Source organism: Numida meleagris, chromosome 1, assembly GCF_002078875.1.
Source record: "Numida meleagris isolate 19003 breed g44 Domestic line chromosome 1, NumMel1.0, whole genome shotgun sequence".
In the NCBI taxonomy this organism is placed as follows: domain Eukaryota; kingdom Metazoa; phylum Chordata; class Aves; order Galliformes; family Numididae; genus Numida; species Numida meleagris.
The window spans coordinates 30,853,577-30,878,980 of NC_034409.1; the positions used below are offsets into that span (position 1 = coordinate 30,853,577).

At 41.6% G+C, this 25,404-nt stretch overlaps 1 protein-coding gene across 1 annotated transcript; it reads right to left on the reverse strand.

Moving 5' to 3' along the window:
- DBX2 (developing brain homeobox 2) lies at window positions 1-19,457 on the reverse strand. Its single transcript, XM_021384994.1, has 4 exons — window positions 18,425-19,457; window positions 7,941-8,036; window positions 3,016-3,203; window positions 1-945 (listed from the first exon to the last, which is right to left on the reverse strand). Exons 1-4 carry the CDS (start codon window positions 18,759-18,761, stop codon window positions 628-630), a joined length of 939 nt encoding a protein of 312 aa, XP_021240669.1. The 5' UTR covers window positions 18,762-19,457; the 3' UTR covers window positions 1-627.

Below are 25,404 nucleotides of genomic sequence, written 5' to 3' on the forward strand. Positions count from 1 at the left end.
TTTAAACACAGTCCATTTTATTGGCTGTTTGTCTTTTTATTGCATACTTTACTATGGTTATCGGCTGATGTGTGACTGTGCTATTTACAACTAGCTGGATACTGATACAGGTGAGGACAGATGGTGGAAACATACTAAAAATGCTTACATTTGTCTAATACACAAGTATTGTGTCATTCAATCAATCTCAAAAAGAACCCAAAGCAACTTATTATCTTCAGGGAAACAAGGTTACTCTTATCTCATGCATAAAATAAATTGCTTGGTCTAAATGCAATGAGAGATAGAAGTGGTTCTCTATCAGTGTGTTTTAATGAAAATCTATACACAGTGCAGATGTTTAACTTAGAGCAAAACTTCAGCTTCATGCTCTTCACTTTGTTTTACTTACCATCAGTTCCTATTTCACATTTAAGGTCATTACAAGACTGGAAAAGAGACATGAAAAGACTGAGTATTGAAAAATATTTCTCAAATCATTAGTTGCCATTTTAATGGTGTTAGACTTTAGCAAATTTATGCGGCATAAACTAGCTAGCTTTACAGTGTCCAAATATTGTTAGTCTTAGAAGACTTCTCACTTGAATCCTGCACTCTCCACTCAATTTACAAACTGGCCCTACTTTCTTAGGCTGATGATGTAACTGCCTTATTTGCAGCGTCTTGGTCAGGATACAAATACAGAGGGCTCTGTGATGAATTTGCTCTTGGAGGTGGTTGTGTACTAGTCAGTCTTTCAGAATTTCCTGGAGACTTCTCCCTCCACCTTGGACTTGTCTGCTCCTGAGACACTTCCCACACAGAGGGACATGGGGAGGCAAAATTCATGGCGGATTGTGAGAGGTAGTTCTCCTGAAGACCTTCTTGGAGGCACCTGTTTGAAAGCACTTCTTTTTCTTTGGAGTTTCGCCACTTCATCCTTCGATTCTGAAACCAAATTTTCACCTGTTTGCAAGTTAATGAGAGTTTATTAGCATTTTTTTCTTTAAATAACATTGCCTTTATATGTGTTGGGGTTTTTTTATTATTTTCCATCCCTGTAGTTTCATGTTCCTTCTTTATTTGATGTTATAGCAGATCCAGTGAAGCTGACTGACTCACATTTGCTGAGCATTTTTCAATTCTTATTTATTACAGCTGAGTTAAATATTCTCTTTGACTTTCCCTACCTCAAGCAAGTGATTATTTGGCATGAACTGGAAAGATGAAAGAGCAGTGCTATGGATTGTGCAGTTTCCTTCAGCATCATCTTTCTAGACAGTTAAGGATCCTCAGTGTAAACTAGCATTGTCATTAACAAAATTAGGTGGTAATACTGGCAATGGGAAATACTCTTTTTAAAAGAGGCTATAAGAGCTGAGACTGTCTCATCTGCAAGCAGAGCTTGGTCATCATAAAGCTTCAAAATGACACAGAAGTTACAATTTAAAGATATTTTATCTGTCTAAATACAGTTATCCAGGAGTCACCTAGAACCGTGTGCTTTTGAAATAAAATCCAGTTTTCAAAAACTTTGTAAATAAAAGCTTGGGTTCTCAAAGGCAGTCATGAAATGCTGGGAAAAGCTTAGGGAAATATACATTTAGGAACTGTTAGATTAAGAGAAGGAGCAAGTGTCTGTGGAAGGGAATCAATCAGATTATTCTTAAATATTCTTAAATATTCTTAAATATCTGCATGAAGTTCTAGCATTCAGACTCTTGATACAAAGGCAAAGAGGATATACTTGCAAAGGATTGAGAATCACTGCCTTAGCTGGCAGGTACTGTTACTCCAGTACAAACAGTCAGATAATAGAAGAACTAAGCTTCACGGTACATGCTACATGGTTACATGGTACTCTTCCTTTTATGAGAAAAAAATAAATAGACAGAGGTATCACCTAGTCTATCAATATCATAAATTATTTTCCTGTTGTGGTAGCTGTTATCTGTGTCTCACTCTGTTATTTTCTTATTTCCCAGGGATCTCTTGAATATCAAGAACACAGAAGAAAATATCAGTAAAAAATATCACAGTACCTGTGATATTAGGTATTTGACGATATGCTAGGATGTTTTAGGCAGCTCACTGGTGAGTGCAATTGCACACTTTCATTGAAAATAAATAGTTTATCCTGCAGAGATGACAGCTCTGTTCATACTGTTTATTTTATTGTTTATAGCTGGCTTGAAATGGAGTCAGAGTCATTCAGGTTGCAAACTATCACAACATCTCATCTTCCATGCAAAATGAAGCCAACTGCAAAGCTAGATTTAACTGATTAGGGCCTTGTCAAGTTCTGAAAGTCTCCAAAAAAAAAAAGATGAGATCTCCCATCACCATTCCCAGGTTTTTCTGCTCACCAGACAGCTTCTGCCACACATATCTTAAGCACATTTACTCCTGCCAAATGCAAAGAAATTTGATCATACTGTCAACTTTTACTCTCTTTCAGCTGCACTCTAGAAATTGGTGTCTACTCTAGCACTTTCTAAATCCCATATTAAACAGGATGGGCCCCAATATCAACCCCTGGGGAACACCACCTGTGACTGGTCACCAGCTGGATTTAACTCCATTCACCACCACTCTCTGGGTCTGGCCATCCAGCCAGTTGTTTACCTAGCAACTCAGGCTATGTACCAACCCAGGCCACGGGCTGCCAGCTTCTTCAGAATACTGTGGGTGACAGTGTCAAAGGCTTTGCTGAAGTCTAGGTAGACCACATCAACAGCCTTTCCCTCATCCACCAAGCAGGTCACTCAGTCATAGAAGGAGATGACGCTGGTGAGGCAGGAGCTGCCTTTCATGAACCCACGCTGCCTGAGCCTGATCCCTCAGTTGTCCCGCACCTGCCATGTGATTGCACTCAAGATATTCCACGTTCCACAATGTTCCCTGGCACTGAGGTTGGGCTGAAGGAGCTCAGGGCTGTTCAATTGCCCTATGCTGTTCAATTTTCCTCCTTCGAGGCCATTTTAAAGATTTTTCTTCAAAAGGATGGAAAGTTACGGATTTTCTGTCATTCCTTACCTGAGACTCCTTTAGGCCCAGGTTAATGGCCAGTTTCTTCCTGTCTGTTTTACTGATATACTTCTGCTTCTGAAACATTTTCTCCAAAGCCTTCCTCTGGTCTTCAGAAAAGACAGCTCTTCTTAATATACCTCTCCGGGCTTTGGAGTTAGACTCCTGGGTCAGAAGAGGCAGGACACTTTCTTCTCCTAGTGGAAATAAATGAGAGTTTCACATAATAACTAACATATATTAAAGAAATATTAAGTGCTGTTCATTAAAATGCTAGCAGACCACTGTTCCACTTTTGATTTGTTGGTGTTATAAGTGTGTCGTAATGCTTCAGTCATGTTCATTAAGGGCTAAATCCTCACTTGGATCTAGAGGTGTTGTCAGTGGTAAGGAGTCTCCCCTTGACATGGTAAAGAGTAAATCAGATGAGTTCATAGAGGAACATTAACACTGGACCCATACTATTGTAAAATTCAAATGCAGTCAGGAAGAAACTACTCTGCTTTCTTCTGCACATTATCATCGAGTAAACCACAGTAAGGCTTCCTAGGAGTTTATTTTCTTGTGTGAGATGCAGAACCAGATAAAAAGTGGTCTGCAGCACTGATTCAGTGAATCTAAATAGGCTTTCTTTAGTTTTTTTTTTTTACAAAGGTGTGAGATGCAGAACCAGATAAAAAGTGGTCTGCAGCACTGATTCAGTGAATCTAAATAGGCTTTCTTTAGTTTTTTTTTTTTACAAAGGAAAGGCTTTCAGAATGAACTATTTCTCAGAAAATCCCTGTCCATTCACTTACTTATTCTGGAAACCACAGCAATTTCTTTATTACAGGATTTGGGAAGTACTTGAACCTTTCAGTCTGGTTTCTAATCCTTTGACATCCCATAGCAAGTCCTTAGCAAGGCAGATTTCAGCGAATCCAATCATACCCACTTGATCTACACCTACAGGGGAGACTACCCTAGAAAATAGCCTTAAATTTGGGGGACAGAACTGCAGTGGAAAAGTGGAAGTATTCACATTGTCTCTACATTGGCCTCACAAAGAGTACATAAAAAATAAATCCAGATAAATCTCTTGCCTTCCTCATGCCCAGTAAAGCCCAAAGACCTAGTGCTTTCTCGTGCTCCCTCTCCCACAGGTGTGGTGTAATGGGAACAGTCCTGGTGAAGCTTAGTATGCCTCCAGCAGTCCCAAGCTTCCCCAAATGCTCACCCAGGAGAGCAGTACCTGAGAGTAGTTGGATAAGGCTTGTCACCAAGCCTCAGAGGTGAAATTGCATGGGACACTCTCATAGAGCAGTCCTTTGATTCCGAAATCCATGTCATGGTCATATAGTTAGACACCTATGATCTTTCCATGAGAGGGCAGCCACAAAAGCGGCTTTGGTTCGTGTCACTTGCAATTTGGACTTTAAAGGTGTAAGCTGTCCTGTTGATGACTCCTTCCCACATGCACATGTCAAGATTGATGTCCCAGTTTAGAGTTACAGCAGCTGCAAAGGTGTGCTGCTGTTCAATTTCTGCCAAGGATTTAATCATTTCCATATCAATGCCAATGGCAAAAACTCTTATCTAAAGCAGATTTTTGAAAACATTGTACATTTATTTCATGAAAAGGTCTATTCTAGTCAACTGTGTAAGTAGAGGGGAGAAATTAAATACATTCGTTAAATAAATATAGTGCTCTTGAAAACACTAATCAAATGCAGATGCAGCTTTCATAAACTGTTCCTTGTGGCTATACCGCATTTCAAATTCTGTATATTATACATAAATACACAAGAGTACACGTATCTTTAAACACCGACAGAGAAAAAAAAACATGCATACACAGAATGTACTGTAGAACTGTGTACGTATGACAATGAAAAATTAAAGTGTGTATGCATATGTCTTGCAAAGTTAACTTGGTACTTCTGCGGTACATGTTCTACTTGTTTGATGTTATATACATTACCCGCGTATCCTGCCTTCAAGTGTGACCTGTAGAGGATGAATATTAATAGCTGAACAAGTATACAATGATCTTTCTCTAAAGATCACTGGCAAACACTACTGTTTAGGAACTACTGCATTTAGCAGTTTCTACTAGACATGCCTTTTTAAATCTTTTCCACACCCTAAGAAACCATGTTTATATTTGTCCCTTATAACAGCCTCTGGCAAAAAGTAATCCTTTTGATTTAAAATGTTACAGTGCAAAGAAGTCTAAATTTATATGGATGTATTTCAGTTTTCAAAATGATGCTTGGAATCAGATACAAAAAATCATAACCTTCTGGCTACTGTCCTGATATTTATCACACACTGACTCTCCATCCAAACCAAAATAAACTATCTGCAGAACAAAAGTCAAAATGTCACAGCGGAGGTTTCTGTAAAGGGCAAACTGGGTTCATATTTCTCTGAGGAGCGCATAGTTCCCTTAGGCCCCCCCCCCATGACCTGATCTTGCTCACGAAGCTGGCCGCATACACCAGCCCCTCTTCATTACTTGTGTTTTTTGCACATCTCGGTGGAGTTTGGGGAGTTTAGGTTCTTTTTTCTAGAGAGCCTCCAAGTTATTTCTGATGAATCATCAGCAGTTCTCAAGTGTGCTGAAGGTACAGTACGGCACTGTAAGAGCTGGTACTTTCTCTCACAGGACGAGAGATACTAGTGAGGGAAGAAGCTTAACAGGGCCAATCCTTGACTCCCAGGATGAATTCCACAATGGAGTTGTCAGCTAAGGACACAGGATGCCAGATTATGTGACCCCTTAAGATTTGTCTTGCCTGGCTGGTTGTTCACAGTCAATCAGCAAAGAAACAACCTCCTGCCTGCCTCCTGAGGTGCCAATTAATTCCTATACAGGCGGTATGTAGGGTACAGCTTAACACCTGCATTAGAGTAATGTAGTAGTGAAGAATCTACACACTCTAAGGCACAATATGTGACTGATTCTAAAAGCCTAACTGAACAAAATTTAATTGTAAACAGAACAATCACAAGCAGCAGTAAGCAACTGTTGGCTCATCACTGAGTCAAAAAAACTGAAACTCACATTTGAGATAGCAAATACTCATCCCCAATTGAGTAGCCTAGATTTTTTTTTAAGAACACACCATATTTCAACATGTATTCTGACTCTGCACTCATAAACTACATTTCAGTTGGTGGGTTAAAGGATTTTTCAGTAAGTCAAGAAACACAGTCATTCATTCACTACAACAACTCTATCAAAATGAAATAAGTTTGCAACCTGTTGCTGTGAACGTGTATCAAAAGACTTTGTGTTCTACTGACATAAATGTGAATCTGTTACCAACCTTTCCCTAGGTTACCAGTTTAAATTTTGTGGGTTTTTTTTTTGTTTGTTTGCTTTTTTTTTTTAAAGACTTTTGTTTGTATCCTAGTTTATAGTGATAAATGTCCCCCCTAATCGTTGGAACAATCTTCATTTGCCTTCATGGCAGAGACCACCTTGAAGGAGCAAGTAAAAGCGTTAGTCATGGTTTCCATTTTTTCATTTGAACTCAATACATTCTAGTTAAATGGACAATTAATAGGTCACTTCCAAAATAGTAGTGTATCAGTCCTGGTTAATAAACAATCCCCACAGTTGATAATAGGCCTATGTATTCAGCAAGTCCCTGTATACACTCAGCTCATCCACTAAATCCCTTTTCAGGTAGACAGGGTTATATGGGAAGATGAGCTAGAATGAGTCTATAAAAGTCAGTTTCATTCACTGCTTTATTTTTCAGTCAAGTGCTTTAAATGGTGTCCAGAAAATCTCTTGGAATGTGAGACAGGAGAAAAGACTGGCACATAGAGTATTGCTTTATGGACATACAAAAGGGCAACTGACCCCTGCCCAGGCCTTTTCAGTGTGAAATGGTTCCTAAAGTTCATCTGCACAGTGAAAAATTGTGGTGAGGTCGCGTGTGGATGAGTAAAGTGAAAGTGGTGATTGGTCATGGTGCTGTCAGCCATTGTGGGAGAGCTGGGGCCACGTAAAATGCTCTGTGGGAAAGTGTCAGCCCCCTAAAGAGGTGCTCAGAAACTTGCAGCTCATTAAACTGCCAGCATTTGCTGCCTCACTTGTCAAGAATCATTCAGCTTAGCAACTGCTCTTCTGAAACATTCATAAAACACATGCACATAGTCAGGAAGGGTCTGAATGCAACTGTGATAAAAAAGTATATGCTAGAGCATATACTCCAGTTTTCATTTGGATTTGACAAAGGATTTGTGATTTTTCTCCTTTTTGAAAGACCAGGAGGTGTGTCTTCTGTTTGTTTCTGAGCCATAAACACATAAAATCAAGAATATATGTTCTTACCACATGGCATGCAAACTTCACAATCAAGGTTAAATTTAGATTTGAATTAAATGGAAATGTATTCCAACTCTTAATCCTGGGTGCAAAGGGTATACTGGCAAAAATTCTCAACATATGTCTTCACATTTTTACATTATAATTAAAAAAAAAAAAGAGAAACAAATTAAACACATGTATGCATTGGACTGTTCCAAAAAGAATGACTATTTTATTTAAATAATGTTAGAGCTTCCTCAATCATAACTTATCCCTAACAGACATTAAAATGCAGCACCCATTTGACGATCTTTCAGTTCCTGTCTTATTTGCAAATGTTTATTGACAGATTTTAAAAAGAGTTACTGATTTTTAAAAGAATCTGAAAACAAGGAGATTTCCTAGGTTAGCTCTGTCTGGGTGTCTCAATGCCATCAGAAATCTCTCACAATTGGCCAGTGTACTTAAGTTTGATAAATCTTTGGAAACCTTCTGAATAGGATTGCTGTGATTTTACTAAGGAATTAGCTGCTGCCATTGCATCACCAATTAGCTTTCCAGAACACATTAAATCCTGCTGCTTTGGTTTACAGAATAACTCAAGCATTACTGATGAAGCATAAAAACTTACTTGGAAAAGCAGTGGGGGATGCAGGGTGCTGACAGGACCCACCGCAGCATGCTGAGTAGAATGGCGGGGCTCGGAGAAAAAAGTGTTTGGAAAGAGCTGCAAAGAAAGCATAGATCTAATTGATTACCCATTGAGCGTGGGTGATATTCGTAACAACAGTCGTCCAAAAAGTCAGTGTGTAAAGTCCTGCCCCACAAGTTCTTTTTCCTTTTTTTCAAGATGGTGATATTTTTTAAGGCAAACAATGATAAACCAAGTAATAGCTCTTTAATTTTAACAAGGTTACTTTACATCTATTGCTTAAATATAACATGCAGAACTCTCACAATGTATCTCTTATAAGAACGAAACTCTACAGATGTGAAATTTACTTTTCTAATTGCTGTCATTATGTTTTTTTTCCTAAATACTAGGATTGAACATGTTGTTTTAATAATGCAGTCAAAATAATTAGTATAATGCATCTCCCAAAATCACATTAAGTAACTCCAGAAGGCATATCTCAGAAAAAAAGAAAGATTCTAAAAGTGAATCCCAACTCTCCTGCTCACACTGCAGGGATGTTATTAGTATTCAAACCAATAAAGACTTTGATAACTAAGGAAACTTTAAGAACAAAGTATATAAAATGCAATGAGATAACCCAGGCGCAAACCACAGGGCCTGATTCTGCTTTCCTAATATTGAACTCAATCTTTCTGGAAAGTGTTCTAAATTTAAATAAACCACTTGCTGAAGACAGCTCTGCTTAATACAATAAAAACTGCAAAGTCATCCCACAGAATTAGGTAATATTTGGTAATCTTTCTATAGAATTTTTCGAAAAAATGAACCGCAAGACCCTTATGTTTAAAAAGTAACTCCATACCCAGATAAAAAATTAAGAAATCAATAACAAGGAAGAAAGAAAAATAAATGTACATAAGCAGTGTTCTTCATTTTTAAAGGTTTTTCAACTGAATTTAAAATGAAAGATCACAGAAAATTAGGTTCTTGAGAACCTATTAGGGTGTCTCAGTAAATTTTCTGATGTACAAATCTGCCATCTTCCAAAGCAATGAAAGACTGTGTTGTAGAAGCCTAAGTCCAAACATTTTGAAAATACTTACCTCTTTTCATCTGAATTCTTACGAGCTTGGGTGAAAATTTCTTTACCTTGATTAAGTGTTTTATTACCACAACTTTTCATCAACACTTTGCTGTTTCTAATGAAATATAAATAAACTCCATGAGGAACTAATTGCCTAAATTTGAGGTGCATGCTTGCAAATCATTTACAAAGAGTAATGATTTATGCCAGGCATTAGTATTCTAAAGCTTCTCTTTCACATGAGACCATCAAATATGAAACTGTGTCCCATAGAGCTTAAAAGAGTCAAGAATGTGCAGCTATATTTTATCTATGTATCTAAGGGGCTTCAGTGCAGCTGGAGAGGTACAGAAGGTGGACTGTAACTGAAGAAGCACAGAAGACGGAGAAGGAAAAGACCTTCCAGACAATCTCAGCCTTCCTCCTGAACATGAGAGTTTGCTCTTCAGAATACTTTCTATCTGCTGCTAACATTTTATCTGCGACAGTTTTGAAACTCCCACATGCATCAAATATTCCTTAACTGCTATACTGTCTTATTCTTATTAATCAAAGCTTAAGCATTTTAACCATGTCATATGATTTTCATCACATTGGCCTGTCCTTGATTTTCCCTTTTATGGGTCCCTAATTCTCTCCAGTTCCTTGCTCTTTTTTGATAATGCAGTACTAATCATGATACGGATGAGTACCAGGAGACAGCTGGATAAATCAGAAATGAATAAGCTACTGCTTCAGATAGATACCTTTGTTCTGCAAATAAAGACAGAGAAATAGGAAAAGGTATGTTTTCTCCATTCACTAGATTTCTCAACAAATGAGCTACAAGCATAAAGGTCAGGAGATGGATCAGTATCAAAACTTAAGATGTGCAACTTGTTTAAGAAAACCTCAAACTAGCCACAGACTTTTACTATGTTGTGGCAACAATTTAATGCACAGCAAGCAGTGGAAAGCTCTAAGCAGAGATCTGCTCCAGACGATGGAAATCATGCTTTTGTCTTTCTTGGCCATTTTACTTCATCCTCTCAGCCAACTCCTAATTTTTTGTTTGTTTGTTTGTTTTTGACTGCATGGCACATATTTCTCCAAGGGAGAACATTTAACTAAGTAATAAGATGGAAATGATATCTTCATATAACTCTGAACCAAGTGGTTCCTGAGACTATTTCTCATGGTTGATTCATTCTAGATACTGTGGAATAATCAATGACATTAGTTCTCCCAAAACCTATAGCCAATGCACATGTCTAATTTATAAACTTCAGCGTGCTTCAACTACACCGATCCATGAGTAAATTGTAGGTTAGGTCTACCTAACCACATTTCTAGGTCGTGTCTTCTGAAGCAGCTGCACTCGGAACAAAGTGGAGGAGTTACAGAGCTACATCAGTAAAGAATGTGGCACAGTCCAATGATACTCAACTTTACTTTGGGAGCTCTATGTAGGAAAGAACGTTAATGCTTCACCTTAATACATACAGAAAGCATTGCCTATGCTTTCATTTTGTGGTCACACATGTATCATGGCCACTCTACCAATACTTGTTGCTCAAGCAACCAGAAGCAAACGTTATTTAGCTGAAAATTGCTGAGAGGTCAGAATATTAGTTCTGTATTTATTGGCCAGAATGAAGCATACGCTAACAGAACAGTAGCTTTTGCTTAGAGTCACATCAACTAAACATTAACCATGGGCTGAATCCTAATAATTCATATGTGAGATACTAAATTCTTTTTCTGCTTAGCATTCCAATTTCATTAAAACAGACACTGTGTAGATCCAACCATGTCACAAAGTGTGGCAATACAGATTTAGATTCACAGATGCAAAAAAAAATGAAACATCAGAGTCTGGTATACGTGCCTTTTGGCACCCAAAATTGTACTACCTGTTTTGAAAGAAAATTTATTGGGTCATAAATATAAAAGGATGAAATACCTAAAATGAAATCAGCATTTTTTTTATATTTTAAGCCAAGATAAATTATTTTGACACTGTTTCTGCATGCAAAAATTTAGTAATAATGCTCATTTACGTTCAGCTTTGTGAATTCGAGCATTTTACCAACAGACAATAAAATGATATGAAACATGCAGACGGAACTCAGGATTATCTGTGCTAAAACTCAGAGATTCACTCATACACTGGCACTTCAAAATATACTTCCCACTCTGAAGATATTCTAAACTCAGAAACCTTCCCATGCTATTTTGAGAGTAGGGTTCCTAAGCGCAATCCAACTGAAATAGATATGTAATTTTTCAATGGCTTATTATTAAATACACTGTTTGCTTTTCCTAATTCGAGTATTACAAAATGACTTTGGAAATCGTACAGGCCACTAGCCAGCAGGCAAAGCAGAAAAAGACAAAATGCTATGAGGAAAAGCAAACCTAAGGTACATTTCTGGTATTACCTGCAAAGGCCTCCATCACTACACATTTTTTCCTCACATTTAGCTGGTAAAAAACATGGTATAATTTTGTGACAAGAGCAGAACCACCTCAGAAGGGTGATTCAGAGAGCGGCACAGAGCCAGCAACAAGCAACGGTGAGCACAAGAACAGAGTCAGAGCTCAAGCTGTGTGAATACAGCCCTGACACTCTCCAACTATTGCTAAGCTGCTGTGAACTGTGTTCCCCAGTGGTGCCCTGGCTCCAACCCTGGCAGGAAAATTTAGAATATAAGCATGAAAATGATTCCATTTCATCTTAGAAACTTGGACAGTTTCTGCCTATGAAGTGGGTAAAAGTAAACTGCAATTTCCAACATACGTTCATTCCTGGCAATGACTAAAGCAGGCTCTGCAAAGCTCCAAGAAAGCTTCATGTCCCGAGGAGCTCCCTGCAGCCAGTCCAGCCGTGGCTGTACAAGTCAGAGGTCCAGCTGAGCCACACGGCGCCGCCTGCTCCATAACACAAGCCATGGGCCTCAGAAATGGGCCGTGGCTCTGATCCTGTGGTCACTGTGTTCAGTTTGGTGTTTCAGCAGAGGTCGTGCAGCCCTAAGTCTTTGGGGGCACCTGGCCAGGAGAAGGAAGCGGCAGCTGCTGCTCCCACTAAAGGAGGTCAGCACCACACAGATGTGTCAAAATTTACTGCAAGAACTTGTGACGCAGTATACCTCAGAGCTGTCCATCCCTGCTTATTTGCTTTTCATTCTCTCCTGTAAAACCAGGCAGTGTGAACGCTCGGAGGAAGTCAAGAGAAAAGGGCAGACTTGAGTGACATATGCAGAAAGTTTTAAAACCCCAGCAAATGTTCACATAAATGTTTTCATAGTTCCAAAAATATATTTAGGAATTCTGCATGAAAAGCCAATGTGAGAAGCAGGCTTGCATTTTTATAATAGGTCTCAATGGGGCTTTCAAAAATCAGCAGAATAGTCACTCCAGAAAAGCTATGTCACCAAATAGGGCTTGAAATGTGCTAACAAGCATGATTATCAGTTCTTTACACCAACAGCAATGTAGTAGATGACAGAGTCACACTGAGGATTAGTTCAGATCACATGAAAGCCCGCCAGTTTTCAGAGGTATCGTTTGCATGCCTTATTATTAGGGCATGTTTTGCTGTACCTCATGATTGGTTTGTTTTCTCTGCCTGAGGAAGAAGCATGGAGATCTCACCACTAGGACAAGGCAAGGCAACATCCACACCCCACACCTCTGCCAAAGCCTACATGGACCTTCCAGTGTCAGCAATAAAGGTTCCTTCCACTTTCTCCATGCCTCGTACATGCTTTTGCTGTTGAGAAGAAAGATGTGAATCTGGAAGGCTTCATCTCCTGTTTTGTTTGGCTCCTGCCAGATGCCCATAGGCTTGCACGTCCCTGGCACTTTATGCTTAGCAGTTCTTGGAAAAAATCTTTTCTCTTTCTCAGTTAAACATTTTTTAAGGGCATTATTGTCACTTCTCTGTCTAAAGTTTGGTGTGCTAAGTTCCCTTCCTGGGCCTCTTGTACAGTCAATGAGAAAAGATAAGCAGCTCTATACAAAGACTCAGCACCTTAAAATAGATGTCTAAGAAGATAAGTTGTGTCATTCTCAGGAGGTGTCTCTCTGTATCAACTATGGATTATACAAGGTATATGGACAACTAGATTAGACAAGACCTCTTTATTTTTAAGCAGCTGAAATAAGATGGCATTCTTATCTTGTCAAAAGAATATCATCCTCTCTATAGACATAAGCAGGCTGGAAAAAATGATAAATTTCAGCCATAAAGGCAATTAAATTATTTTCTTTGATTATCAACATATTTCTGAGATAATTTTCTCAAACAACATGAAATTAGGCTCACGTGCTGCAATAGGGCAGTTCACTTGCTTTCATCGTTGCAGCCTCAACTCAAAATCCTACCATTGGCTAAAATGCATCATTTACTCCAGCAGCATGCACTGAAGAGCTACAGTTCCTACCTGAGCCTCCTCCTGCTTTACATACTTGAACTCATTTTCATTCTGAAAAGATTTCATTCCCAGCTCTGTTACAGGTTATGACTGACCACAAAGATAGAAAAATTAGAGTACGAATTGATTTGCAAAGCTGAACTAAGCAAGAATGATGTTCTGTGAAACACTTTCAGTGGGCAGCGGAGGCAGAGAACTTGCCTTCCCAAATCATGGGGAATTTAGGAATGTAAAAAATCATAGCACAATGAAGCTTGATGAAATTCTCTACCTGTGTAGAGAACTTGCCCGATGAGATTAATCTTTATCACCTCATCTGGTTTCTAAAAACACAACGAATATGGAATGAGATTTCAGAAGACCTCAATCTGAAGCATAAAGGGCATTTTACAGAAATAAATTTCCTATCTGTAACATGATTAATTCCACAGTTTCCTTTTGGCAAATAATCACTTTTCTGCAGACTCTTACCACTGCTCTTCTCAGTGCTACTCTGAGATCCCATGGCAGTGCTCAAATCTCACTATGGACCAGACTGGAGCCTCATCCCTTCTCAGTGCCACCAGAGGCCGGGGCACTGCCTCACCACAGCTGAGGCTCTGTGCCCAGATTGCCTCAGCGGTGCTGGGTGGGAGTATGGCTGGCACCAGTCCAGCTCTGGCAACCTTACGCGGAGGGCAGAGGCAGCTTTAAGAGCCACTGTGCAGCCACTCTTTTAAGGCATGCTGGGCACCCCAAACCAATTCTATCAAATGGCTCACAAAGTTATCTGGAAGCAGGAAAAGGTGCTGTGATTTAAATTATCTCTCGGTTGTCATACGAGATTTTACTAAAAGCGGAAAATAAAACAAAATGTTTATTATAGGACAGAATTACTGTCATCGCATCGAGGGGAAAAACTGACACTGGTCCAAAGAGTCAGCCTGCAGAGGAGGACTTGGTTTTACTTCCCTGCAGTGCTACCAGTTTCCCGTATTACCTTAGGCAAGTTATTTCCTTTGCTCCAGCTGCTCCTATAAGCAGTAGAGGTCTCTCCTATCTCGCTGGCACACTGCCATGATAAATGCATTCAGATGCAAAGCACTCAAATTTTGGAGAAACAGAAGCCACATGCGTACCATAGAACAGACGTTTATTAGTGTAAGTTCATTTTATGTTTATGAAGTACTTATTCTAATCGCTTTCTTTCATATTATATGTAATGTACTGTATTATTTTCTACTGTATTCTGATGCCTTAGGCAAAAATCCCATAAGCTTAATTTTTCAGAAAGTTTTGCTCTCACTATTATGTTTATATTATTTGATTCACTGTGCCTTTCAGTTTCTTTTCTCTGTTAATCTATCAAAACACAAAGATTAAAGTAGAAAGCCAAAATCTTGCTATGTATGTACTAGTGAGCGTATTCAGGCTGCAAAGCACTTACTGGCATTTTCCTTCCAGGGCACGTTATTTGAGAAAATAATAGATTTTTTGGAAAATAATTTCAGGTAGCAGAGAAACAGCACACTTCTCACTGAGGTCACTCTGACCTAGTGCCAACTAGTACTTGTGGAAATCAAGTCACGAGGAAAGAAGTGGAGAGCACCTCTTTAAAGTCTGTGCTGCAGCCAGCAGCATCTCTTCACACTCCAGATAATTCTCCTATGTCCGAAAATGCTGAGAGAAACTATTCTTCTAAAGAGAAGAAGTCTTCTAAAGTCTTCTATTTTATCCCGAAGGTGATGATAGCACTCGACTACAAGGACAAGGACCAAATCTCAGATTAGCAAGCAAAAAATTGTGGACTTCCTTCCAACTTAGAGTCCATTAGTTTGCTCAAGATTTCTACTTTAGGGTTCCCTCACCCTTTCACAGTCAAAGCATAAGCTGCATAACTTCAATGCATTTCACTGGGAAAAGCTGGTTTACAACAGTGCAACTTGTAAATGTTTCTACTTAGGAAGAACAATCTTCTGGTGCCCAGTGCTTAAAAAGCAGAACCGGGATCCGCACTGTGTGTACGACCGTGGTTACAGTGCATGCAAAGTTCTCACAAAGTTCAAAGTAGGATTTTAATTTCTTTTATCGAGGCAAAAGGTCCCACACGAGAAGAACCAGGCCCACAGAACTGACACTGGGAGAAATTTGGTCCAGTTAGACAGAAACAGTGCTTCATGTGTGCTGAAGCTGGTGGGCCCAGTTCAATGTTCCATCACCAAAGCTGGGGATTGAGAGAAAGGCACAAGACAGCAAGCAGGAATCCTGAGTAGCTATAAGGAAACATTGCAGAAAGCAAGTTCATCATCTGCCATTACCATTCCTTCTGCTTTTCCTTCCTAAAATTCTGCAAAACATGCTTGTTCATGTGGTTGTACTCTTAAGTCAAAATAATCTAAATTTTAAAAATCTATGTTTAGATTTCATTTATAAAAATCAATGCAATGCTGGAAAGTGATTTCAATATTTACAGAGAACATAACGATATTTCTTTTCAAATTTTCTTTCACTCATTAGATGATGCATCTTACAGTGTAACACTTCATGAGTACTTGTTCGGTTTTTCCTTGAGGATAATTTTTAGGGGCAATCAAAATACATAAGCAGATAAATACTTGAATGATAAACTAGATCGGCTTAAATCTGTAATATGAATGATGCTAATTTTGCTAATAAAACTGCTGCTAAAGAGTTACAAAGGGAAAGGCCACCATGAGTAGATGGCACAGATCAACAGCACCACGCCAGCCAGCCTCCACGGCACACATGGATGAGAGCTTTCCAGTTTACAGAAAGAATACAGGATTCTTATTCCTTAGCACTTTTACAGAATGTTAAATAGTATCCCAAGACAGAGTGCTTTGCTCACATCAATAGGCGCTGTGGGTAACTGTTGGTTTTGGATGTGTAAAAAGTTTCAGCTGATTGATTTGGGTCTCTGCTGTGATTTGCTACGCCTTGCTTTCTGAAAATTTTGGTGGCTGCACCAGAATTTGGGACTACATGAGCAATACAGATTACTGATCCCAATAATTTTGATACTTCTCAGTTCTCTTTTCTATAGCTTTTTTTTTTCTTTTAAACACCTTGAATTGTGCAAAACTAGTTTGTTAGAGCACTTTCAGTCCCTACATAATATGTAAATACTTGCTAGTTCAGAAAGGTCTTTTAATCCTTCTGAGTAAAGCAATTTGCTTTATTCTGTTCTGTAGCCTTTAATAAGAACTCAGTCTAAAATGTCGTATAGATTCGGAAGTCCAAATTGAAACATGTTTATTCCTCCAAAGAAACATTTAGTACACACAGAAATCTCTAAATTAAAAAAACACTTTGCCTGCTGTAGGGAACCCGCTTTAGCAGGGGGTTGGACTCAATGATCTCAGAAATTCCCTTCCAACTCCCACAAGTCTGTGATTTACCTAGCAAAAACTCCTTAGTTAATTTACCTTCCGTAAACCCTGAAAATTCCTACTCTGACAAAAGAACCTTGTCCCCTACCAGAGATCAAGCAAGGAACTACATACAGCCTGACCATGCGAGCCTTATTCAGAATTACCAGTGACCAGTGCGTGAACAGTTCCTGCACAGCACACCTATGCGAGAGAGAGGACTCCTTAGAAACTACAAAATCTGGCTCAGCAGAGCTGTTCTGATCTAAGTTGTACTTACAAGAACTCACAATCCTAAGATTGCTCATCACCCTAGAACATGCCAGTGAGACCAGTATCTACATACCCCTGCTAGATCCTATATATCCCTGCTGTACATTAGAAGGAGACTTTCTTAATGAGTGCATAATGCATGAGGAAATCTAGTATTTCTCACTGCTCAAATGTAAGGGTTTGGTGCTTTACCCCAAAGTTCCCTCCAAAACCCCCAGCAGCTGTGGGCTAGCAAGAAATGTAGGGTTATTACTAGGAAGGCTTGACCTTGCAGCACTTTGTAAGTTCACAGGTACCCACATAGGTCGATGAAAGAAAACTAACTCTGGAAGCAAGCACTTGAAAAATTCAACATTTAGAAACGTGTGACAGTTAGAAAAAGGCTACTGATAGCCATGAGTGCTGGGGGATCTGCTGTCCCGCTTCTACTTGTGCTTTGTGCACAGAAAAGCAGCATTGGCTCTAGAACTTTTTTTTAAAGAAGAAGAAATAAAGAAAAGAATGTGCAACTAATTACAAAGAGATGGTGTTTGTCCTCCTTCCTGCCTTGGGAAACATAAACATACATTTAAATAACTGAAATGCTTAAGACATGCTCACATTACCGAGGTCTGGAATATTTGGAAATGCTAAAGGCACAAAAAATGTTTTGGATTTTGCAGAACATTTCATAGGATTTAATTAAAATAAAATTATACTTGGAGAGAAAACAACTGTTAACAATTCCGGTTCTACAGGGAGCTGCCGGTTTCACACCTGAAAGCCTCAGCTCAACAGTCAGGCTTCCGTCTGTCTTATTTTAAGTACATTTAAGACTGAATGATCGTATATCAGAATGGTGAAAACACCGCAGAAGGCTGAAACAAATTGATATATTAGAACATAAAGGGAAAATACAACATCCATGGCTGAATTTTAGGAACTTTGTAATCCAGCCTCAACCAGCTAAATGACTGACAGAAACGCTCATTCCGAAACATGCTTTATAGTGATTCTGTTCAGGCAAAACGCACGTGGCGCATTAGGAAATAAACTTCGCTCTGTAAAATCGCTTCAGCCCGTCCTTCCCCGGCGCTGAGGGCGGCAGCACCGCTCCGCTCCCCGCAGCGCCGAGCCCTCAGCCACGAGCGCGGGGTTCTCGGACCGCCTCAGGACGTACGGAGCTGCAATGAAGAGCGCTTCGCGGCACCCCCGTGACCAGTAACTACGCTCCGCCGCGCTCACTCCGGCCGCAGGTGCGCGGCTCGGCAAAGTTCAACGCCGCGGATGGCGAGAGCCGCACCGCGGCTCGCCCGCCCCGCCCGCTCCCTGTCCCCGCTGCCCGAGGCCGGCGCTCACCTGTGGCCGCCGGCGGGAAGACGCCGCCTCTGTCCGCCGCCGGAGCCCGTGCTGGCAGGCGGCCGCCGTCCGCCGCCGAGGGGTTAAGCACTTGGAAAGCCCATCTGGTCGGATAGGGACCCCCCGAGGGGCTGATTTGTTCCGCCGCGGGGCACAGCTTGAGGGGGACGGGGCTCGCGGGGAGGGGACGGAGCTGGGCAGGGCTCTGCGGCGCGCCGGCCCGCAGCAAGTTCTCGATGAGGAAACTTTTGCCCAGGCTGCCGAAGCCCGGCGCCGCCGGCAGGTTGAGGAGCGCCGAGGAGCCCACCAGGTCCCAGTACAGCGCGCTGGGCAGCATAGCGAGGGCCGCCAGCCCCGACCCGACCCGGCCCGGCCCGGCCGCCGCGGCCCCTCACTGGGCTGGGACGGGGCGCCGGGCTGTGGGGCCGGGAGGGCTGCGGGGAGCGGAGCGCTCGGGGGAGGCACGCCGCGCCTCTCCGCCGGGCTGGAAGGTGTGTCCAAGCGCATTCATTATGTCAGCCGGGCCGGGGAGTGATGGACGCGGCCAACAATGCCGCCTGGCCCGGCAGCCCCTCGGGAAGGGGGGTAGGGCGGGGAGCGGGGCGGCCGCGTCCTCGCGCGGGGGTGGCTGCCCCCTGCTACCCGCCGCCATGTCACCCCTCAGGGCGCCCCCGGCCTCCCGACATGGCGGCGGGCCCGCGGCTGCCGGCCAACCTGTGCCGAGGGGACGGGAGGGAGCGGAGCCCCGGCCTCGGGCGGGGGAAGGTGGCCGCGGTGCTGACCGCAGCGCTGCGGCCGGATCGGCCGACCTCCTGATCTCATGAGGTAATAGGAAGACGGTCATTAGCTCACTCCCTCTGGGCATTTCGGTTTGCTTTTTAAATATATTTTTTAACGCCCCCCGCACCCCCCACCCCTGCTGGATTTTTAACATTTGTCTCAATAAATCTGATTAAGATCAGCACAGAGTTGTTAATCATATTTTCCTGAAGATGTGGGACGATGGTTTCTGTAGGCATAAACATCCTTTGGCAGAAGTGGCTCTGTTTCTACTTGTGTATCTTCCTTTTATTTATTTACCTAAAAAACACATAATGTGGCAGAGATGTATCATTTTCCAGTGAAAACACGCATGTGGGAAGTTAAAATTGGATGCTGTTCCCAAAGGCTAGGAAGTGTCTTCCTGTTTTGCAGAGAAATCCTTTTATTTTAAGCAGGTGCTAACCAGTTTCATCTCAGGGACATCCCTTGCAGAACCTTCTGGAGCAGATCTGTCCCTTATTATTATACAGCAGTAGCCTTGGACATCGTAATGGGGTGGTTATCATGGCTACAGCCAGCTGGAGAAGTGGAACCCTGTTTTTAGACAGAAGATGGGAAGGATGGTTCAACTCTGGTGAGACCTCACCTAGCGTACTGTATCCAGATGTGGCATTCTCAATATGGGAGAGACGGATGGGACCTGTTGCATCACATCCAGAGAAGAGCCACAGAAATGCTCTGAGGGATGAGGCACCTCCCCTACAAGGACAGGCTGAGAGAGAAGGCTCCAGGGAGACTTGATAGCAGCCTTTTACTGTCTAAAGGGGGTGCTATATGAAAGAAGGGGACAGACTCTTCAGCAAGGTCTGTTGTTATAGGACAAGGGAAATGGTTTCAAACTAAAAGAGGGGAGATTCAGACTGGATATAAGGAAGGAGTTTTTTACAATAATGGTGGTGAGGCACTGTAACAGGTTGCTCAGAGAGGTGGTGAATGCCCCGTCCCTGGAGACATTCAAGGTCAGGCTGGACGTGGCTCTGAGCAACCAGATGTAGCTGTGGATGTCCCTGTTCATTGCAATGAAGTTGGACTAGACAACCTGTAAGAGCCCCTTCCAACTCAAAGAATTCTATGATTCTGTGATTCTGTGATTGAACTGCCGCGATGCCAGGTGATAACTTGGGAATTGTGAATTCATTGCTCAGCCCAAGCTTTCCCCCACATTCTTGGGTAGCTTGGTCCTGCCAGAATTTGGGCATTTCCTCCATCAGCACCGTGGTGATGGTATCTGCGGTGAACAGAAACCAAGGTGGGTGGAGTTGTTTCATGCCAGAAGTTCACGGAACCAATCTTCTATCTTCAGCAGTATGAGGAAGAATAAGAACAAAATGAGCATATCTAATAGTTTCCCTCTAATATACTCCCATTCTGTGAATGTTCTCTGCTCAAGCTTAAGCACTTGTATTTGCATATCTGAAGGTCATCATCTTTGTGAGCTCCAGATATTAATTCAAATACTTTACCTGTGTGTACTTTGAGGCTGGAGTTGCCTCTTGCTATGGAAAAGGACAGAATCTAGCCTAGTGCTGCCAACAGCATATTCAAAGCAAATATGTATCATTGTAATATGAAGATGCAGGGATATATATTTACCATGTTTCTAGGGGAAAGAATCAAGTCCTCACAGGAGAGCACCTGTTTTTGAACTTTGCAAGTAGCTGCCTTTCTAATTACATCTCATAAATTTATTCACAGTGAAGGATTTCTTCTGTCTTTCCCTTCACTGACCAAATTCTCACAGAGTTCCCAAGGGCCTGAGATGCTGAGAACCATAATTCAGCACTTGGGAAAGTGCAATTAGTCCATCCAGCTGTGCTACATGAATAAAAGGTATTCACCAAGCAAAAGATGGTTGTTAATGACAGTAGCCTTCAATGACAGGCTCGGGGTTTGGTTTCTTCCGAAGCTATTTCTCATGCCAAAGTGACTACTGTTGTGTTAATCTCAGCTGTGTAGTTCAGCATGATTAACATGTTGCACATTTCTGTGAAATAGAGGGACAACACGTAGCATTTGACAACTGCTCTGCTTGGTGGAAGAGTGTGATCAATTGCCACACGATCAGTTAACAATTCATGTCAGGTTTTGTCTGGTTCCAAGGTGCAACTGAGTCATTGCGATGAGTTTAAGCAGTTCCCTTCTTCTCTCCCATCTCATATTGTGGCTCCACAGCTGTGCCAACAGAAGATGATGAAACGGCTTATCCAAGCTTTAAATAAGACAGTAAAATAAAAATTATTTTTTCAAGAGATTCCCAGGGGAGAGCTAAAGCCAGCTGAGATAGCTTAAGTAAGGGCGGTAGCACAGAGTTGGCCGAATGAACTCTTTAAACAAGGGTAGCCTCTGAGCATTTTGTCCTGGGGCACAGCTCTGTAGCCCTGCTGAGCAGCAGTCAGCGAATTCTGTGTGTCCTCAGGGTATGTGGTAACCAGGTGCTGTCAGGCCCAAGAGTTATTATCTGTCCACAGCTTGAGAGAACAGTCCAAAAAAGTTCAGATTACTCGTTCAGATCTAAGTATGAACTAATTTGAGTGTAAAAACAAGTGGTATCCCTAAACCCAAGTTCTTTTCAGTGAATACAGCCTGGGTATGTGTGATATAGAGATCCTTTGCCAGGGAGCTGGAAAGTGATTGCATGCTTTTTACCTTGATACATTCAGTAAGCAGAGATGGTATTCCCATTTCTTTTCATTTGGTTCAGCAAATTTGGAAGGTATTTAGGCTATTTGAATTTTGCCAATCTATTAAATTACTTTTGCTTTAACCAGATTCAATCAGAAGAAAGTTTTCCTTGACTGGATAGCCTAACTTGTTTTGAGGTGGCTGGAAAACATTGAGATACACTTCTCAGGTTGCAGAGCTTCAGGAATGAGGTATATGAACATGCATGAAATGGCCAGCACTCTGTTACGCCTTTCCCACTGTGAGTCCAGGATGCAGCCAGGGCAGACTATTTAATGTATTGAGCACAAAGTCCATGCAACCAAATCAAAGTTTCCCCATAATACTTTTCCTGCCCTTTCTCTGGCATTTTCAGGCTTGAGCTGGGGGGGTTTCTCCCTTGCATCTCCTTCTCAGCCCCAGTTCATGTTAAGCTGACCTCTGCCTTTAGTTCATACTGTTCTTACAAATCTTTCCTTTGCTTAACTGGACGCATGCATATTAGCAGTCAGATGCTCCTTTTAACTTTCTTTCCAGTAATTTCTTACTGGCTTGCTGGCATGTTTCACTTGCTTCTATAATTGCCAAATATATGACTAGTCAGTAAGCTGCAGCAGTCAGCCACAAAATCCGAAGAAACAATTCTTTATTCATTTCCTTATTTTACACTCTACCAGATTCAATCAACATTTACTTTTTTTTTTTTTTGTCATATTTACATACATTTAATTTTCTTGCAAGCCCTATTTAACAAGGAGAATGTTCTTGGCTAAGACACATACTGAAGGCTTAAGCTGCTGAGGCTTAGGTCTCAATGCCAGCGAGTTACTCCAAGGTACTCAAAGGATAATGGGATGCTCTTTTATTTTACTACATGAACTATATTGTAGACATGCAGCATGGTTATCTCGGAAGAAGATGCACTTTTCAGGACCTTGTGACAGTAGCAGCTGAGAAGCCTTGGAATTCAAAGGGATCATGCAAATAGGGAAAAAGTCCTGCCTACTCTGAGGCAAACTCACACCCTGCTTTTTCTGACTATGAGTTTTATGAAAGGCACGTACAGGCAGCGTGGATAAAATGTCTGAGGTTGATTCAAGAAGACAAATAAGTCATTCAAGTGTTCTTTACCTTCTATTAAATTCAGATACACAGAAACTTTAGCACACCTGCTACTTGTCGGTTTGAAGACTTCACGTGGTGTGGGCCGTCTGCCTCTATGCTTCCAGTGTTCCTCTTTGGCAGCCTGAGATACGCCAATTGTATTAGTGCCATTTCATTCCATGTAGCCAAGAGCAGGGATCTTGATACAGAAACAGACACACACTTGCAGGAGACAGAAATGAGGTAATTCTAATGCTCTGTTTGCTTGGGCATGCCAAAGGCAGCTCTACGCAGTCATAATTTTACTGGATTCTTTATATGCCACTTTAGAGACATCTATTTTAAACCAGTTATTAATGATTTCCAACTTAGCTTTTCCAGTAAAAAATACTGCCATATGCTCTCTACTTTTCTGCTTGTAAGCTTTGGCGTGACATATTCCAGCCGGAGGAAAAATGGGTGAATCCTACAAGAGAATACGCAGGCTTCTTGGGATCGATCCTGAAATTCTCTCTTACTAAATGCCTTAGGCTTAAGGGTCAGACCTCACTTCTAATAACATAATTGTCTGTCGTTTTCTAAGTGAGATGTATTTTCCACACTCTTGGAAATAGATGTCCTGTATTGTTTTGTCTTACCTAAGCATGGTAGACAACAGCGTGGAAAAGTACATTCTGCAGAATAGTACCGGGCTTGCCAAGCACAGGCTAGGCTGTGACATCAATGCAGAGCTGCTATCAGCTTTTAGCCATTACTGCTCTAAATTTCCCCTCCATGCTCAAAAACCACTCCACTGACATTTTAGTGATATTGGTATATAGGTAGGCTGAGTGTCCTGGACTGGGTTGGCCTCTCAGTATCATGTTTTGCTAACATGGGTACAAATCACTCTGGGTTGCTCCAGCCCAGAGACACCACAGAAGAGCAGGGACAGAAGTAGAGCAGGTACACAGTAAACTGGAGGCACACGTGCTGCTCTGCAGGAGGAGTTTAAATTCTGACCTTGAGTTTATTTCTACATAAACTAAACTGTTCTGGTTTACACCTGCTGCTTTTTGTAGAACGAAGTTTAGAACACATTTCAAATACGAAGTATGGCAGCTGCATGATTTGAAGCATTAACCTGGCATAAGCTGACCTCTTCAGCACGTCTCACACCAAAAAATGCTGCGGTGACTTGCACTGCACAGGCTTTGCTGGAGGAGTGTCACCTGCACCGCATGCTGAAGTACTCTCCCACATGCAGCCTTCAGAATCTCTCCCCAGAAAAATCAGGATGTAGAAGGAGAGGAAAATTCTGTTTGCACGCTCTGGTCCTGTCACAGGCCACTATTTTTTCCATTTGTGATAGAATATATTCAGCATGTTTGGGGGCACAGACAGGGCTCAGAAAACAGAGTAAGAAATTCCACTGCCTCCTTGCTGTGTATGCAGCAGCAAGGGGCAGCCTAAAAGAGAGCCTGGGTGGGCTGGTGTTCCTCACGGCTTCCGCTCTAGCTGCCCACACACGCCACTTGCAAGGCTCCCAGAGCTTGCCAGCCAGGGCTGCCTTTCAAGGGAGGAGCAGGACTGGCATCCAGCCCACAACATTACAAGATTTGGGGCACCCTGTTGCTGCCGTTTTAATTTCTGAGGAGGCAGTTCTCCTTGACACTTGCTTCTCTTCCTACCTCCTGCTGTGATTTTTTTTACAGCCCTGATATCCTGAAAGCAATATAAACTTTGCCAGGTTAGTCAGGCCTTTGAGAAGTCTAGATTTAGCTAAAGCATTTCACAGCAATCCCAGCTGAACTTAACTGTTCACCAGGAAACTCTGCTGTGCTCAGGAATCACCATCATTCTTAAGAAACACAGATGGAATTAGCATTCTTTCAATCCAGTTCCATAAAAAGCTTCAAGAGCTCAGTTTCAAATGACTGAAGTCATTTCCGTCAAATCTGCCTTGCCATTAGATCTCAGCAAGCTGCAAAAAAACACACAGAAGTGAAATGCTGAAGTGTGAAAAGGAACCGATTCCTTGTCAAGCTATGTTGCAGATGTGCACAAATTCTTACTGCAGCATGCACCATGACTTCCATGCATGATTTTAGCTCATGCTGAGAACTAGCTATAAGGATGTGATCGAAACTTTATAGCTATGCTTCTCCTTGCAGAATCCACATGTGGAAAACTGCAGTCCTAAAGGGTTTTAATTGGGAATTTCGTTTTCACAGTTTGGATTTTTTTTTCAGCTTTGTGACATACCAGGAGTAAAGTGGAGTATGTGAAATACAGCTTATAGAATAGAACTTATAATTCATGTTCGATTAGACATTAGCAGGATCTACTGCTCCCAGTCTGATACAAAGGATCGAGAAGGAAGTATATAAAACATATGTTGAGCTCTTGAAAGA

Excerpts from the sequence above, each read along its gene's own strand:
- DBX2 (XM_021384994.1), bottom strand. The coding sequence starts at position 18,761 with ATGCTGCCCAGCGCGCTGTACTGGGACCTGGTGGGCTCCTCGGCGCTC. Across the intron at positions 3,204-7,940 it reads ATCCCCCACTGCTTTTCCAA|GAGAAGAAAGTGTCCTGCCT; the intron begins GTAAGTTTTTAT and ends TATTTCCACTAG. Across the intron at positions 946-3,015 it reads TGGGCCTAAAGGAGTCTCAG|GTGAAAATTTGGTTTCAGAA; the intron begins GTAAGGAATGAC and ends ACTTGCAAACAG.